Genomic DNA, 17,375 nt, shown 5'->3' on the forward strand with positions numbered 1-17,375 from the left:
GCTGCTCTGCGGGCTCTGGGAGCCGCTCGGAATTTCTCCCACTTAGCTCCAGCCTAGATCCGTCCCTGGCATTTTCTAAGTGCATCGGTTTCATAGGCAGCCTCGCAGGAGATGACATGCAGGAGGATGCCGTGGCCCTATCTTGTGTCAAATGCGAGGGTAAAACGCCCTGAGGGTAAAACCTGATGCTCTGGTTCCTTGCTGGGCTCTGCCCTGCACCGGGCTGCCTTCAAGACCTTGTGAAGGTGCGTGCTGGCTTTCTTTTGCGGGGCGTGGGGGGGGAAGGATGGATTCTGCAGGAGGAGGTGGGCTCAGCCTTCACAGGTGTGGGGAAGGCGCTGGCCTTCTGAGGACACTTTCCAAGACACTGGTATGGGACAGACCCTGTGGAGAGAGCTGCCTCTGTGCTCTTGTCCTCCAGGACCGGAGTAGGGTGGGAGGCTGGAGGGCAGGGCATGGCTTCATGGGAGACCACAGAATGCTTTTGGAGGTAAGGCAGAGAGTCAAGTCCCAACCCTCCCTTTGCGCTTGGCCAGGTGGAGCACTTGGACTTGGCACAGTACTTAACCAGGCAGTGGCCTCATGTCTCCTGCCTCCAAGGTCCTCCTTCCTGGAGCAGCATTTATCCCACTTTTCTCTTCAGTTTACCACTTTTTCATGGTAGCACTTGCGAATCCCTCTGCGGCACCAAGTGAAGTGACAAACACAGTAACATCCACAGTGGTTTTCAGCCTGCACTCAGCTTTGAAGACTCTTCTGTTTCAAGCCTGAGGAGAGTGTATGTGAATGGACGCTGCTGCTTCCAGACATAGGAGCTGGCCTAATAAAAAGTGTGACCTCTCTCAACAAATCTGCATTTTCCCTCCCTTCCCCAGCAGGATGCATTCTGTGTAGTTTCTTCCCAGAGGAATCACTTCAAGCCAAAGGTTGTGAGTGCTTGCCTCTGCCGGTGCCCACCTTTTGGAGGTTTATGGTCCGGCGTTCCAAAGTTAATTCCTTGTGGAAGTGCTCAGCTTTTCCTGGCTCCAGGTGAGCTTTGCCTTACTCACTGCTCTGGGGGGCTGGGGCCGAAAGAACTCAGCCATCCACTGGCAAAGAGGGGAGAGGCCAACAGAAGAGACAAGAAAAGGTTAGTGTGGCTTTTGTGCACAATATGAAAAGCAAGTCAATACCATTGTAGGGGCATTGGAGGGTACTCAAAGCAATCAGCCAGGGGCCATTGTGCTCCTTTAATCTACATGTGTGTTTCCCAAGAACTCTATTAGTGAAGATGAATGAACTGTGCAATGTCCCTAATTTCTGCTAATTTGGCGCGGGGGCTGGGGGGGGGGGGGGGGGGTTCATGGCACCGCAACCAGCACAAAATGTGCCTGGCCCTCCAGAAGCCCTGGGCAAACTGGGGAATGGGCTTTACTTGTTGTGGCCTGGTACAGATGCTGCTTTTAGGTCACGTGTCAAAATTGTCAAATACAGGGACAAGACACATTGGTTTTGCCTATAATGCAAAAGCAGAGCAAAAAACCTTCCCCCCCCCCCAAGCAGGGCACACGTCCCACATGGCACAGGAGAGAGCTTCCTCCCTAAGAGAGGAGGGTGCTCCTTATTACAGTTGTACTCGCTGTATGGAACTGCATTTGGGAACTGCATTTGTCACTGGAGCACCCTTCGTGAAGGCAGTGGAGCTGTCGAGAGAGGAAGCAACTTCCCTTCATCACAGCCTGTGAAACTCTGACACCCCCCCCCCCCCCCCCCAGCAGCAGAGCAGGGATCAGCCCCTCCAGCTCCATCTCCATCCTTTCCCTCTTGCTTTGCTTCAGGCACAGTGTGGTGGCACTGCACTGCTCTGGGGGGACGAAGTCTAACAGCTCCTCTGGTAATCATAGACTGACACAGAGATGCTAGGATGGCAAAGAAAGGTAACTGAATATCCCCCTGTGGGTCTAATGTGTGGGCTGTCAGCTAAACCCTCTGCTGCCAGAGTCACCTGGGACATACGTCATGCTAGGGAACCTGCACCCGCTGCACTTTGCATACTGTGTCACTTCCAGGTTGCTAACAGCTGAAAGAACTGGCTTTGCCTTTTTTCTCCCCAGAAGCTCCTCCTTGTGCAGCGTAAGAACCTTCTCAAAGCAGAGGGTGTGAGAAAGCTGCTGCGTCCTCCCATCACTGCAGCCCTCACACCTTGACAGTCGCCTCCTGCTTGCTCCCTGGTGCGATTTGTGCCTGCCCTGGGGGAGCTGGTTGTGTTTTCTGCACCGCGTCCAAGGTGCTCTGTGGCAGGCTGGACTCTCACGGGGAGTGCAGCACAGAGCCTGAGCCGCTATGGGCTCTGCTGCCCCACATCCTGGCTGTGGGTACAGGGTGGGCCATGGCTGCTCGGGGAGCAGGGCGGCCCTTGCTGGCTGGGGAGCAGCTGGGCTGGGCTCACCACACTCAGCCATCCCTCCGGAGAGAGGGAGTGCAGGTTCATGCTATAAGGCTATATTAATGCAATCCTTCTTTACTTGTTTTCCAATTAGCCTAATTGAATTCGGATTGCTTAAAAGTGGGCACTAGAGACATTTATCCTGATGGGATGATGGCCTTGAGCTCCAGCGATCCTATTAACTGTAAGAACCCAAATCCCAGGTAGGGTCCGTCCAGCAGTAGCTCCCATGTGACCTAACACTTTAATCTGCTCCTTTTCCATGCAGCACACACACACGCACACAGACATGTACACCTGCATGCATGCACACAGGTGCACGCACATATGTACACATGCATTTGCCCCTGCCCTCCCAGCAGCAGGTCGGTGCAGCCAGGGCTGGGAGCAGCCCTCACTATGCATGGGGGGGGCCCCATCCTGCAGCTGCCCCCCAGCTCCACTCACTTCTGCCAGCCCCAGCAGGCCCTCGGAACCTCATTCATTGCTTGTTGGGTGATTTTGGTTGTACTCTCTTCTCTGACCTCTGAAACCGTGAACCGGGACATGGTGGTCCCAAATGTGCTGACAAATGTCATCGGCTCCTTCAAACCTTCAGGTGCTCCCAGGAAGCTTTCCAGGATGTCCCAGGCACATTTTAATTCAAAGATCGAAAGCCTCAGGCTTGTGTTTCGTGGGTGAGATAATTCAGTCTGTGAAGCACCAGAACAGCATGGAGACACCTACCAGATTTATACAAACACAGAGGGAAGACAGAAAGCGCATCAGAAGCCTTGGTGGGTTTAGGCAGTGTTTGAAACCGAGTTAGCATTTGCTAGCCCTGATGCTTGATGAGCATGCTGAACATAGGACTCCTCCACTGAAGAAATGACCTGTTGCAATGTGAGAGCCACTGGCATTCCTCTCTAAATGGACCAGGGCATCCTCTGGAAAAAGTGAGGAAGGAAAACTTGGCAACTTCTGTGTTTCTTAAGTAAGAAAGAATTGAGCAAGAAGACAAGGCACATTTCATAGGACTGCACTGGGGAAAATACTTGATAACAGGTTTTCAGACAAGCCTATGTAGCTTATATTCAAACAGTGATTGCTGAAAGAGCTTTTCCAAGATGATCTCTTGCACCCAAGAACCCCCCTACAAATCGCTGTCCCATGGAGGACAGGACCAACATCTCCAGAAGAGAAGGGTAAAAAGAAAGAAAAACGTGGCAGGAAGGCAGGAAAAGAGGGAAAGAAAGGAGACAAACCAAACCATACTTAGTGCATTAATTCATTTAAAATGAACACTTTTACTTGATTGGGTGGAGGAAGAGAGAAAGGGACTTACAAACCTGTAGGAAGGTGCTACATGTGCTCATTTGCAAACTTCATTCACAGGCTAGCTCTTGGGAGAGCATACAAAGTCCTTCGTTTACTAGGCTCAGGAGTTGTGTACAGCATCCATGTGCATGGGCTGTACAGCTCTGGGGTGGGCTGTCATGCACGGTGACTACATCTGTGCAAGCACACAGCACAGATGCTCCTGACTGATGCTCCTGTGAGCTCATTTTCACTGTAGCCTCTCCAAGGGATTTGCTGGTACCCAAGCCCCAGAATCTGGCACAGAGCAGCCAAGCTGGGGGCCTCTGCTGGCTCTTGGTGTTTGACCAGCATTTGAAGCCAAGAGACATTAAAGCAGCCTGGAGAAGTCTGTGTTGCTGCCTGACCATGCTTCGTGGATAGCTACCAGGCCTTGGCCATTTTTGTCCCAAGCTGTAGAGTTAAATGCTTCACTTTAGCCTTTCGCTGTATTGAGAACAGAGATGGTCAAACCCAGGTTTTAAAGAAGCTTCTGCAGAAATGCCCGCATCGCAATACTGGGTTTGTGTCAAAATGTTTGAAATGTCCATGGTTTTATTAGAAAGAGACAGATTTCTTGCTGAAAGCACTATTAAATGAGTGGCTGCCTGTATGTTGGTGCACCAGAAGCACGTTTTTTCTCAATACACATTTAACAGCATTCTGATCACCTTGAAAACATGGAGGAAGGCACATTTTTTCCCCACTGTCAGCTTTCTTGAAGCTACTTTTTTTTTTTCTATGGGGAAAAATGCTCTGTTAAAAAGTGAGGCTCAGTTCTAACTTCACACTGAGCAGTCACAGCATGTCATCCCCCCCCCCCCCCCCCCCCCCCGGGGTTTTAAGTCTCTCTCTCTCTCTTCTGTATTTACATTTAATGCTATAGAGCTAAGTGCATTCCTCAGCCTGCCCTCACTCTGCAGCCCAGCCCCTCTGAGACAAGGCTGAAGTCATAACCCTTGGACCTTGGTGGCTCTTCTACATCACAGAACATTTCTGCTCTGCTGCCTGTTTGATTTCAGTGAAGGTGGCTTGCGCTTTTTCCTTGATCGCATCCATGTCCATATTCTGGATGTTCTGCAGCTGTCCCAGGATAGAGTCCTTGTCCTCTTCCTCCACTTGATCTTCTGCCACCATCTTCTGAAGGTCTTCTGGCAAACCCACGTCATCTCCAGCCATCTGTATTTGATTCTCATCCAATTCACTCTGGTACAAAGAGGAGAAAACAAGAACAGCGCATGAGAGCCTTTCTGCTGCGCCAGGATCTACCACTGAGCCTCTTCTGGTCACTTGTCTGGGGGTTTTACTGGTTTTAAGGAGAACAAAACCATAGGCACAGATTTTTCAGTCAAAGCTGTGAACTCAGGGGCTCAGGAGCCCCCATACAAGTGCTAAGATTTCTGTTCTCTCTCCCTGAAGGGTTTCAGTGGTTGTTCGGAGGTGTCAGTAGTTTTCGAAACAAAGCCCTCAGTGGCACTTGCCATTTTTGAAGTCTTTGCCATATGTGTTACCTGTGGTAACAAGCTGATACTGCAGGAAAGCCACAAGTTATTTGCATCCACCAAAGACGTGCCAAATAGACTGTCATCTGTTGTGTGATGCAGTCCATGAAGCAGGAGCTTTAGAGGAACTGTGTGGCTATTGTTTCCCTATGCATTTGTTGGTGTGTGCTTTTTAGGTATCAGCACTAAACTGATGCTTTCCTGAAGAAAGACGCATTAAACTTAGGAAAGAATTACTGGAAACAAAGGTCTCCATCTTCCCCAGACTGCATCTAAACTGTATCTAGGTCTTTGGTTGGCATCCCTGAGCTGTAAAGAAGAGCAGGCGCTGCTGGCACATAATGTGCTGGTAAGTGGGGTAATAGGAGGACTTAGACAACAAAAGAGAGGATGAAGGTTGGGTGTGAGTCTGAGAAAGCAAAAGGAGACCAGAAGGAACTGGATAAGCAATTAGAAGGGCTGAGCTGCAGCAAGTGCTACGCACACTCGCTTCCTGCCTGCCCACTGAAACGCTCCATCAGTGGGGCTGTGTCAGTTCCTAAACAATGGTGATTTTGTTCACATTTTATGGTGGATTCTGCTGCATCTAGAGCTCAGAAGAACAGGATATTTTGACACAGTTCACACATCAAAGATAAGCATTAATGCCTCATTACATCTCCAAAATGAAGCATGACAGCAGCAAAGGCCTGATATGAATAAGCAGCAATGCTATCAGCAGGAGGTGTTTTTGAGAGTGAGCGAGGTCTCGGGTTTGCATGAATGAATGAATGCAAGAATGAATGAGAGGATGCATATGAGCAGTGTCTGTGTAGTTCGGGCCCTAGCAAGACAGGCAGACCGGGAAGCTTGACCGCATAGCCACTATTTACTGTGACGTGTACTTACACAGCTTTGTATTTGCAACAGCTGTACTGATTAACCTCATTTCTCCTCTTTTTTGTTAGGAAAATATGGAGGAGTGTTATCATGACAGTTACTACTATGTGGCTAAAACGAGTAGGGATGTCTCTTGACTCCTCTGGGTGAGGCTTGCTGCTGGCAGATCTGTGGGAGCTAGAAACAATATCCCAATTGGCAAAAGGGTTCTTTATACAGTGCACACAAAGGCCACTCTGGCAACATGCACGGCTGTTCGGGGCGTTGTTGCCCCAAAGCCCCCTGCCCTCCAGAAGCCTGAAATGTGACGCACAGCCCGGTTTGGTGTTCAAAGTGGTCTCTGACCAAAGAAGAGCACATTCAGAGGCAGTCTAAAGTAGCACAGCTCTAAATAAAATCTAGTACAATCTAAAGTAGTACAATTCTGCCCAAGTCACCTGCCTCTACCCACTTTGCATTTAGTCTGTCCTTGAACAGACCGAGTATGAGCTTCAACGGGGTAGGGCTGCTCAACCACAAGCAAAGCAGTACCTAAGATGTGTGTGGCCTCTTCTTTCTTCTAGAATTTGCCAGAACTCGTCCTGTTACTTGGATTTGAAATGGAAATGTAGGATGAAGTTTCTGATTTGACCTGTTGTGTTGTGTTTTGTTTTTCAGGTCTGGGGGAAGTAAGTTAAAGCGTGTTTTCTCACAAGGAGAGACCAGAGTATTTTCCCACAGGATGTTCTCAAAGTCAGGCTAATGCTGCAAGTGCAAATCCACAGTGAGGTTGCAAGCGCCAAGCTCTCACTTCTGAAAGTCAGGACCAGAAATGTGGTGCTGTAAAGGCACTGTGTCTGTTAGCTTCAGACAGCAGCTTGCAATCAGAGTGTGAGCAGGGTGTGCAGATCCTGACTGTCCCACCTGGACGTATGTGGGGACTGTGCCTTGCTGAAGGTCAGAGAGGGGCTGGACAGCGATAGAGGCACGACCCCGCAGCAGAACACACTCAGCTTGGACTACAGAGGGCACCCAAAACAGGCAGAGCTCATGGACAGGCCAGCTGGGGCTGTGGGCTCTAACAAACCCATACAGAAAGCCGCTCTGGACCCTGCCAAACCTGCACTGGACTGGCTGGCCTCCCTCCTGATGACTCCAATCCTCATAGTCTCCAGGTCTCTGCAAGTGTTCAGCCACGCTTTTAGGATCTCTGAGAACACAGAAGCAACATCTATTCTAGTAAATTAAATATGCCTGGCACTGGTCTCTTGCCCCAAGGCCAGCTGGCCTGGAACAACCCACTGCAATGCCATTGAGCTCTCTTGCCCAACCAAACAGGGTGGTCCCCTCTAACTGCCCATTGGCAATGCCTGTCCTAACTCCACGACCAGCCCTGGGAAGTGCCTGGGAGAGTGCCCAGGCCAAAATTGGGTCAGACGCTACTCCGACAATCCAACAGCATAGGTAATACAGCCCTAGTGACTGCTCATATTCTTTGACCCTGATTATGCATCTGGAGTAGTCACTCAGATCCACCTAGTGAGAGGTGCAATGTAACACAGACGTCTTTATGCAGACGTGATACACAAGTGTAAACAGAAAACACAGTCTATAATCTAAATACAGCCTAAACCTGTCTATATGAAGGCTGACTGTAAACAGATCAAAGTTCACAGACTAACCCACAGGGGAGCCAAACGGTTTTCAGCATCACTGTGTGATGAACTGCTTCCCTTATGTCTAACTTACCCTGTCTTAAGATTGACCTATGGCTATGTGCAAAGATCCTTTGGGTGGGTGAATCCAGACCTCATCCTGTGAGTCATCACCTATAATGTTCCAGTTACATACAAAATCAGAATTCATCCTGCCTTGACCTGCAAGTGGGATTTTTGGTAAGTAGCACAGCAGCCCCACGCTGACTGTGCCCTCCAAGGGCTGCAGGTACCTCACAGGGAGGCACAAGGAGCCACAGGTTGCAACCAGCAGCCCTGTCTCCCACTCCCAAACACCCATTTGTGCATCCCTGCACAGGGATCACACTTTGCAGCACAGGAAGGTGTGCGGAAGCTGCTCAACACCCCAGCTGTCAGGGCCTCGTAGGCATCTTCCTATGTAGGAACAGGAGCAATCCTGTTCCCACTGCTCCTGACACTCACAGTGATTCCATTTTGCCACAGCGGATCCACAGCTGTTTCACTCTGGTCTAAAAATCCTTTAGATCAGCAAAAGAATTCAGCACTTACTGCAGCTCAGCCCTTCTAATTGCTTATCCAGTTCCTTCTCCCACCTCCTTTTGCTTTCTCCTTCATCCTCTCTTTTGTTGTCTAAGTCCTCCAGTTACCCCACTTACCAACCCATTATGTGCCAACAGCCCCTGCTCTTCTTCAAGCTTAGCAAATGCTTGTTTTCAGATGCTTATCTACAGCCTGTATGCTTTACGAAGAGCTTCCCCTGAGCCAAGTTTCTGTTTCTGCCTGGTCAATGTGCATCCCCTGCAGCACAGCCAGAGCTTATGCAAGGGCTGCATACGAGTTAAAAATCCTTTAATTCTGGAATGGTGCTATTCATGAAATCAAGCCTTGACAATATTCCCATCATAACACAATAGACCAAGAGATTACATGACTACACACCCCTTTCATGGGGAGAACTTTCCTTTTTAATGTCTACAGCAGCACTTGTGATTGAAAAGACACCTGATTGCATCCGAATACTTTCTCTCTAAACATCAGTGAATGAGAAACATCCTGCTGTTCAGTAACAGAATCTCACAGAGCAATGCCCACACAAGTGCTTTGACTAGGGAAGGGATCCACCTGCATGGAGCAGATGACACAGCCCCTTCCCGAGGTGCTAGAAATTCATACATCACAACACAACCCCCAGCACTTGGGCAGAACAGCAGCACTGATGTGGCAATACACTGACAGGGAGCAGCGCCAGCTGAGGTGACGTGGTGGATACATGTGCAGACCACTGATGTGAAAGGGGTGGTGGGGCCCGTGGTCAATATGCATGCCCTGAGGTTGCCATACCGCAGATGAGGTCCTTGGACAGGCCTGTGGTCAGATGTTCCTCTCCGGGCACCATCAACTCACACCCCTGTGTTTAGACCTTGCAGAAGGTAATTGATTACTGGATCTCAGTTAAGGAAAGAGAAACGATTAAGAGAGTTTGATGTGGTTTTTTATTTAATTATAATATTTATCTATTTATTTTCTTTAAATATTTTGCATAGAGGTGAAGTATTGAATACTCTGGAGATGAAAAAGTTGTCCATAGATCAAACGTCTCATGGCTAAAAACATCTTTCTGATGACAAACCTAAGTTGACAATTCTGTTAATAGGATTAGGTTCATTAAGGGACTGCTTTCTCTTATAAATCTAGCCCAGAGAGCATGGAGCGTTAGCTTTTGCACTGAAAAAGGGGCCCTGCTTAGTCTTGAATTTCATGCTTTCATTTACAATGTGTGCTAGTGATTGATACTGGTAATATTCAGGGTTTCTATCCCCTACTAAGCTACCTGAAATGACTTTCATTTTTCAAAATAATTAATGCATTATCACACATCTGAGAGCATTTTGCTGCCAGAATGTATCAGAGCGGAATTTTTTTATCAGGGACATACACAGCACGCACATCATAATTTCATTTTCTTCCTGATACAACATACGTTTTCACAAGGGCTGATGAAAAGAAAACAGACCTTCACTCAAGAAGTGCTACTGAGGTAGACACAAATGCCAAAAAGCATATCCTGCAAAATTTTACTTGCAACCACTGCACCTCAGCAAAGCTGAGTGGATGCTTCGTATCTTCTTTGCTGGCTGAGACCTCCTGCCCTCGGAGGCAAGCCTTCTATTGCTGTTACTGCAATCTGGCCCCCAAAGTGCACTGCGCATACCAAAGTCAAGATGCTGTGAAGATGGGACAGATCACCACAGCATGCTCTCGAGTGCAGGGAGGTGGCAGTGTGCTCGTTGGAGGTCACCAGCGGCGACTGCAGAGACCTAAACGCCACCTCAGAACTGAAGGAAGCACTACAGACGGGAGACTTTCAAAATCAGAGACACCCAAGCTCCCCTGACCTGGAGTTGAGAGCTAGGCACCAAGTTGTCCTGAAGCCTTTGAAACTACTGCTGCTCAGGAGCTGGCTCAGCGCACGCCTCCTAAAGGAAAACAAAGCCTAATGATATTTTACTGCTCAGCTGCTAATGAAAATGCTGGTGTTTAGAGGTTTAGGCCTGCAATCCAATCAGCCACTTCAAATCTGGTACTTTTTTCTTTTCATAATTAATCTTTCTGTAATTAAACTCACCCTCAAGATACACTTTCCTCTGCCTTGTCACTCTGCTGAGCACCCAGGCCTAGAACAAATGGTATATTGCAACTGATGAATGCAGACAAGCATTAGCATATAATCTGCCCTTGCTCCTTCTACCCCTATATATGAAGGGCACTTAGGGACAGGACAAGGAGGGATGGCTTTAAGATGCAAGAGGGGATTCTGAGATGAGCTCTCAGGCTTAGGCTCTTCCCTACGAGGGTGCTGAGGCACTGGGTGCCCAGAGAAGCTGTGGCTGCTTCATCCCTGGCAGTGCTCAAGACCAGGCTGGATGGGGCTTGGAGCAAGCTGCTCTAGTGGAAGGGGTCCCTTCATTTTTTAAGATGACAAACTGTGCCTTCAGCCAATTTTAAAAGTCAAATGTCCTGACAGAGCATGCTGACCTGAAACGAGTTGTTACAGAGAAGTGTGCTCCCTTCAAATCTGCTTCTGAAAGCTTTGGTCAACGCTGATGCGTGCAGAGGGTGAGCAGGGGCAGCTTGACTGACTGTGGAGAAGCCTCAGCATTTTCTCCTCTTGCTCCCCCCTCCCAGCACCAGCCTCAAACCATTCTGGCATCCCCTTTAAAACAGCACTTCTCTCTCTTGCAGTCACCTAGCAAGGGTTTGGCTGCAAAGTCAGAGAAAAGCCATTTCCCCCCCCCCCCCCCCGATTATAAGGCCTGCCCGAACGGTTAAATGCAGGTGGTATAACTTTTATCTGAGTTCCAAGGCTGAGTCACTTCGCATGCAAATTGTAACTGGCCTCGAGGGTTAAAGCAAATGATGGAAGAGTGCTGCAATTTGATGAACGTGGCACTAGAGGGCCTTTGGCAGCTCAGGCTTAGAAACAACATCAAGCACACTGCAAAAAAGACCTTATTTGTAATTCGTATTTACAGCATCTGGTCACTTTCTGAGCACAGGTGACTTTATCAGCTTCTAATTGCTTGACTGCTGGGTCCCTCCTTTCTGGGAAAACCCAGCGCGCACAGATCAGACCATCAGGACACTGCCTGCGAAGGGAACAGCAACCAGAAGACTCCGGGTAACAGCCATTCTTTGATAAATAAGGCATTTGCTCAAATAAACAACTTTGAGCGAGTCCCTGAAGTCATACTTGACATAACTGCAAGATAAAGACATCTTAACGGAGCTGGGAAAATAAACCTCTTTAGAAATCTTTTATAAGCAATGAAGGAGTGACCAGGCTAAAAGCAGTTTAGTGGCATATAAACCACCACCATTCTCAGATTAGTTATTCCTGGGAGAACTCACATGACCCTTTAACAATCTATGAGTAAGGAGCCTACGCAACCCTGAGCCTCCAAAGACTTAGCAGAAATAAGCTTTTTTCACTGCCTGCACACAGACTGAAGCTCAGGGATGGATGCAACCCAGGTTTTAGAAGAGGGGAGGCTCCCTGTGGTACCCCAGGCTATGGGAACACACGGTCTACCCATCTGTGTCAGGGTGGAAGGAAGCAGCTCTTAATCTTTCTCCCTTTCCCCAGTAAATCTATGAAGTCAACAACAGCAACTGCAGAATCTGTGTCTTGGTGCAAATAGTGCAGAGTAACACAGCATACGGGGCTAAACCAAAGGAACATAAGAGATCGGAACACAAAATCGATGAATGTTATGTACATAGTAGAATAATTTGGAAAGTCCATGAAACAAAGATCCTGCTCTCCCCTCAGAAGGGTCTGAACACAACCTCTGGAACTACAGAGATCTCTGAGAACGATGTAAAACTCTGCTTAAGACAGCACCGATTCTAATAAAGACAACCCTCCAACCTGCAGGTCCTTGTTAGTGCCTTCTGGTTCATTCATTTCATCGATGTAGGGCTCCCTATGGTGCCTTTCTGTTAGACTCACCTACTGAGCAGAGAAAAACAGGTCTAAAAGAAACAATCACTGGGGAAAACCGTAGCTCTGGGCTCCTCCATTTCTGTACTGAACTGCAGAGGGGATCCCACTAGTGAAGGCAGTTTGTCATTTTCAGGACTGTGTTGGCAGCGTTTCCAAAGCTGGCGACTGACCTAGGTGAGGTCAGGAACTACAGGCGTACCTTTGGGAGTCTGTACTTCTCTCTCAGGTGAACCCTCAGACAGGCTCGCTCTGCTTTTTTCTGTGCAAATGCTGCATCTCTTTCCATCCTGGAAGTCAGAAAAAGTGTTTCAAGATACCATTAAAATAGAGTCTTTTACACTGAAGCAGTTGCTTGGCTGCATAAAGCTACACAGAGGAGTTTTTCCCAAAGTTACGGATCTTGTCCAAAGGCACAGACGGAGTAATTATTGATATCAATAAAGTGATGCTAAGGGGCCAGAATTCCCACCCTCCTGCTCGTTCTCAGAACACTTCCCTTGAGTCCTGTGAAGAAGAAAGATAAACCAACTGGGAAGGATAAACTGCTTGTCTGGCATTTCTATCTGTAGTAGCTGTTACTGCTCACTGTAACAATGAACAACTCCACAAAGCAGAACAGGGCAGTTATGCTTATGCCTTGCTTATTCCACTGAGGCACTTACAGAGGACGCAGCCGCCCGCCAATTCTCCTGTTGTACAAATGGGACATTCTCAGTATACCACCACACACGCAATGGCAGAATAGCCTTTCTGGGTCAGACCAAAAGTTTATCTGTCCTGGAGACCCATCTCCACAGGTGACGGTAATGGAAACAAAAGCATCAAAACTGCCCAGCTTCCAAAAATCAGTGGTGTAGGGTACTGGAGCTGGAAATTGTCTCTCCATCATTGTTTTTAATAGCCTGGGATGGCCTCTGTCATCCATGACTTTTCCTGCTCTTTTCTGCATCCATTTATTGTTTCAGAAGAATAAATTAACTGGAAACCATCTTAAACTTCTTTCAGCCACTCACTGATAGGAAGATTGTTTCGAGCCTCTCTGGCATGTTTTCCCTCTGTTTCTCAGCCTGCCTCCCATGTTGCCCACTCCTCCAGAGGAGCCATTAGCAGCCATAATCAGTACTGGGATATGTTCCCACAGGGCAGTGGGTGTGCAGCATTACTGCGCATCCCTTCGGCTGTCCTTTGAGGCTGAGGGGCAGGAGGGGATTTTCTGCTCAGGTAGACTGGAGCTTTTCACTTGTTCTGGCATCATGGGAAGACCTGGCAAAACTCAGTCGGCCAATCTCCCACCAATGCCTGGCCTAATCTTAAGCCTTTTTGTTCTAGAGGATCTAATCACTCCCTGGAACATGAAGCCGTGTAGGAACAGGAAACGGGTGTAAGAGTAGTTGTGTGACAGGCTGTGATGCACAGCACAAACCGGTGGTCACCTCGTGCTTAAACTCTTGTGATGCTGGAAGCAGATTCTATGTGACACTGCCAGCACAAGCCACCCGTTTGTTTCTGCACAGGACGTTTTCCTGAGACACAGCAACCTGCGCTTTTTGTGCACAGATTTTGTCCTCTTTGAAAGTACTTCATGTGTTCCTACCATGGCTCCAAACTGTACTTCCCAAAGTACTGCACCGAATCCTCAGTACAGGTCAGTGTGTAATACACATGCCACACTTGAAAACCTGACAGAAGGAATCCTTTTTCCAAGCGTTTTCCCTATCCCAGGGATACTGTTTTGATTCTCCGTTTCAATCAAGCATCTTCCTGCTGCCAGGAGGCTCTCTCCCTTTTAAATACCCCTTGACAAAAGGCACAGCAAAACATTCTGTATTCTGTTCCAAAGGAAATGATACTATTCAGGGGTTTATGACAGAAAGGGCTGCTGCTAAATGCAGACCCGGATACCTCAATGCCGTCAGTCATTAACCTTTCACCTATAATCATCTTACATGAAGGATTTACACGACCATTATGTAATTGACCATTACAGGAACAGATGCGTTTGAGATTTAAAAGTCAAGCGTTTTATTTATAATTATGTATGATTTGAACTCCTATCCGTCAAGTCCCTCTATTTTACTTCTGGTTGGATATTTAAACACAGCAACTGGTAAAAATTGTAGTCACAGTCAAAAGATTGAGATTCATCAGTTGAAAAGCGCTGATTTTGTAGTTCGTAAAAGAAAAACCAAACTGAAAAATGCAGCTACAAAAAAAATAATCATCTCAAATCTTTTATCTAGATAAATATCATCCATTTAAAGCAGCACTCACTGCTTGTTCCACATCTGCCATAATAGATGCGGACAAATAAAAGACTGAGTACTGAAAGTGTATCCACACCGAGTTCTAGGTGAACAAATCATACATATTTTAGAATTAACTCCTGCACAACAGCTTGCTCCTATGGATAAATGACAGGTAAAGTAACATCAACTAGGAATGAATCCAGCCTATCGAGGTGTGGAGATAGGAGGGAAGCGTAGGAGAGAGTTGGGGGGGACGACAGGGGACACGGACGGACAGATGACACGTATAGTATTTATCGTTTCCAGTTGGTGAACTTTTATTTTGGAAAGTCTCTTTAGCAAAGGTTCATCTGCTTTAAGAAAAGGGAAGCACACCGAATGTTTGGCTTTTTCTTGGGTTATTTTTATCTGCACAAAGTTACCACCACTCAGCCCCATACTGATAATAAGGGAACAGGTACTCACTTCTCCTCAACCATTTGCTTTTGATATTCCTCATACTCCTCTCTGGTCATTCCTGCAGCTGCTGCTGGATCAGAAGGAGTGCTTTCTTCTTTGCTTTCTTCCCCTCCACCTCCAAGTCCCAAATTCTTTACCTGGTTGCTCAACATACTTTTCATTAGAAAAGCCATCTTCAAGGAAAAAGGAGCTATAAGCAAACAACTACAACAAAGCCAAACCAAACCAAACACGTTCTCAAAATCAGCAACTATAAGCAAGAGAGTTTCTACAGCCCCATCAGCTCTTCAAGGGCACAATGCTAGTGAAACGTGAATGCCAAAACCAGTTTGTCAGCCATAATCTGGATTAAAGAGTGAACTCCTTAATATCTAGAGGCAGATGGTTCAGATTACTCCAAAAAAGTCATTAGATGCAGCTACCTACTTTTTATATTAATACCTTAAGCTAATTTACACACACCAATCAATCATAGTGTGAAACAGCATTTTGACTTCTTAAGTCTCGAAACTCTCACTTTCAGAGATGAAAACATTCCCTGGAACACAACAGATCTGAATTAGAAGCCTGGCTGACTAAATGCTCATAGTGAAATTCGGGCTACTGAGCCAAAACCCCTTTTGGATATACACTAGAATTCCTCATTAAGCAAAACCCCCGACCCTTTTTATCCATTAAAATTTTATCACCTTGGACAGAAAGTACATGGAATGGTTTTTCTTCATCCACCTTTTGTATGGTTGGTTTGCCTCACATGTGAATAGGGCAGTACTGCTAGGGTTACTTGATTTTCAAGGAAGCAATTGCAAACAAAGCAAACCACATCTTGCTACTTTTCACTCCTTAGTATTTATTTCAACTCCTCCAGGTGGAGGCTGTCTCCATCTAGGTCACCACTTTGGCGCTGCACAGAATACCTGCTGGCTTTAATCTTTACTGTCAGTAAAGGAGAAATTAATCTCACTGATTCTGTATGCTATAATACACCCTCGCTAGCTTTTGTTTGTGGATTGCTTCTGTAGGTCTTCCTCTTTCAACCTTTTATTCACATCAGTAGCCCCACCAGGTCTATTCAGGTAAAGATTTTCAGAATCTGCTATCGAGACTACAGGCTATTTTGGGAAAGAAAAATGACCTGATAGGTTTCAAAAGTTCCAGGGTTTGGGTTTTGAGCATTTATCCTACTGTGACCAACTGCACATGCCTTAATGAAACACTAATTTTGATTATCTAAATGGTTCTCCCAGCACTCATAAATTCACTGAGAGATGGGAGGATTCCCATTTGCCTAAGGCCTTAATCTGTATTAGAGCCTTCAATTAAAGCAGGCCTCTTACTGTTAACAAAAAAAAAGGCAGGACGTTCAACAATCCTGGATTATTAATGATTAAACAAGAAACTTACTTTTTTAAATAGAGTACACTCAGAAGCACAAATTCCAAATCACAACAGAACTACTTTGCTAGCACTTCAGAAGTAAATCCTAATCCAGCATCTCTTTCAGGACAAGGAGAGTCTTTGGAGGAGCACTGAGACTGCTGAGCAGTAGGGCAACCCCATGACCCAGAACAAGTCCACAGGAGCCCCTCTCTGCTATGCAGCCCAATTTAAAAGGAGGAAGTGAAGATAAAGGGCTGACTTAAATATAAGAGGGGCTTGGCCAAGAGCAAGTCCCTGGAAAAAAAAGCAATGGCTAATGCCCAAACTACAGCCTGACTAAAATATGTAACCTGCCCCATCCTGCTCAGAACACAGTGGATCTCAAGTGCAGAAGACAGATAAGCCTAAGTGAGGGGAGAAGGTGCTTGGTCAACTCACTCACACATTTCTAGAAACAGTGGATAGAGACAGAGGGTGCATCACAACTCCAGAGCAAAGCTTTGATCTCACTGACCTTCACATCCACTGCTCACAACAGTGGGGTGCTCACAGCTTCTGGGTGGGAAAAAACGATGGTCAGTGAGGGAATTCTTACTCTTCCTGTGGGAGTTTACCACAGAGTTTACTGTGCCCAATAAACAGACACAGTTTACTGGGCAGAACAGTTAAAACCCAAACCCAAAGCAAAAATCAAAAAGCAAACAAGGAGACAGAGCATTCTGGTGACAGCAGTTTGGGGAATCAAAAACAAAGCAACCAGCAAGGAACTCGATTGGCTGTTAGACTGAGAAGTTGACATCCTACTTTACATTTAACTCTAAGCATCTGATCCTCAAGGCAAGTCTGATACTCTTAACACAAACTTTAGAGCAAATCTTGGGTTTAGGTTAGAGCCACTCTTGCACTAGACCACAACACAGAGGATATAATTCCTCTGAGCAGAATGAACTCTAGATTCAGTGTATCTTT

The 17,375-nt window shown here is 46.9% G+C and overlaps 1 protein-coding gene across 2 annotated transcripts; it reads right to left on the reverse strand.

Annotated features, from left to right (window-relative positions):
• Window positions 1-4,180: 4,180 nt before the first annotated feature.
• Window positions 4,181-15,616, reverse strand: CPLX4 (complexin 4). Of its 2 annotated transcripts, none has more exons than XM_057405340.1 (3): window positions 15,033-15,616; window positions 12,521-12,608; window positions 4,181-4,966 (listed from the first exon to the last, which is right to left on the reverse strand). In XM_057405340.1, exons 1-3 carry the CDS (start codon window positions 15,197-15,199, stop codon window positions 4,739-4,741), a joined length of 483 nt encoding a protein of 160 aa, XP_057261323.1. In that variant the 5' UTR covers window positions 15,200-15,616; the 3' UTR covers window positions 4,181-4,738. The 2 variants fall into 2 exon arrangements, with proteins under 2 accessions (XP_057261323.1, XP_057261324.1); XM_057405341.1 differs by having other exon boundaries at window positions 14,593-15,155.
• Between the last annotated feature and the right edge of the window lie 1,759 nt (window positions 15,617-17,375).

Source organism: Pezoporus wallicus, unplaced genomic scaffold, assembly GCF_028554395.1.
Source record: "Pezoporus wallicus isolate ANWC-B61680 ecotype Strahan unplaced genomic scaffold, APGP_CSIRO_Pwel_v1 contig_9101, whole genome shotgun sequence".
NCBI classification, from domain to species: Eukaryota; Metazoa; Chordata; class Aves; order Psittaciformes; family Psittacidae; genus Pezoporus; species Pezoporus wallicus.

Coding starts and splice junctions, on each gene's coding strand:
- CPLX4 (XM_057405340.1), bottom strand. CDS start 15,199: ATGGCTTTTCTAATGAAAAGTATGTTGAGCAACCAGGTAAAGAATTTG. Junction 12,609..15,032: donor AAGCAAATGGTTGAGGAGAA/GTGAGTACCTGT, acceptor TCTGACTTCCAG/GATGGAAAGAGATGCAGCAT. Junction 4,967..12,520: donor AGAAGTACAGACTCCCAAAG/GTACGCCTGTAG, acceptor TCTTTGTACCAG/AGTGAATTGGATGAGAATCA.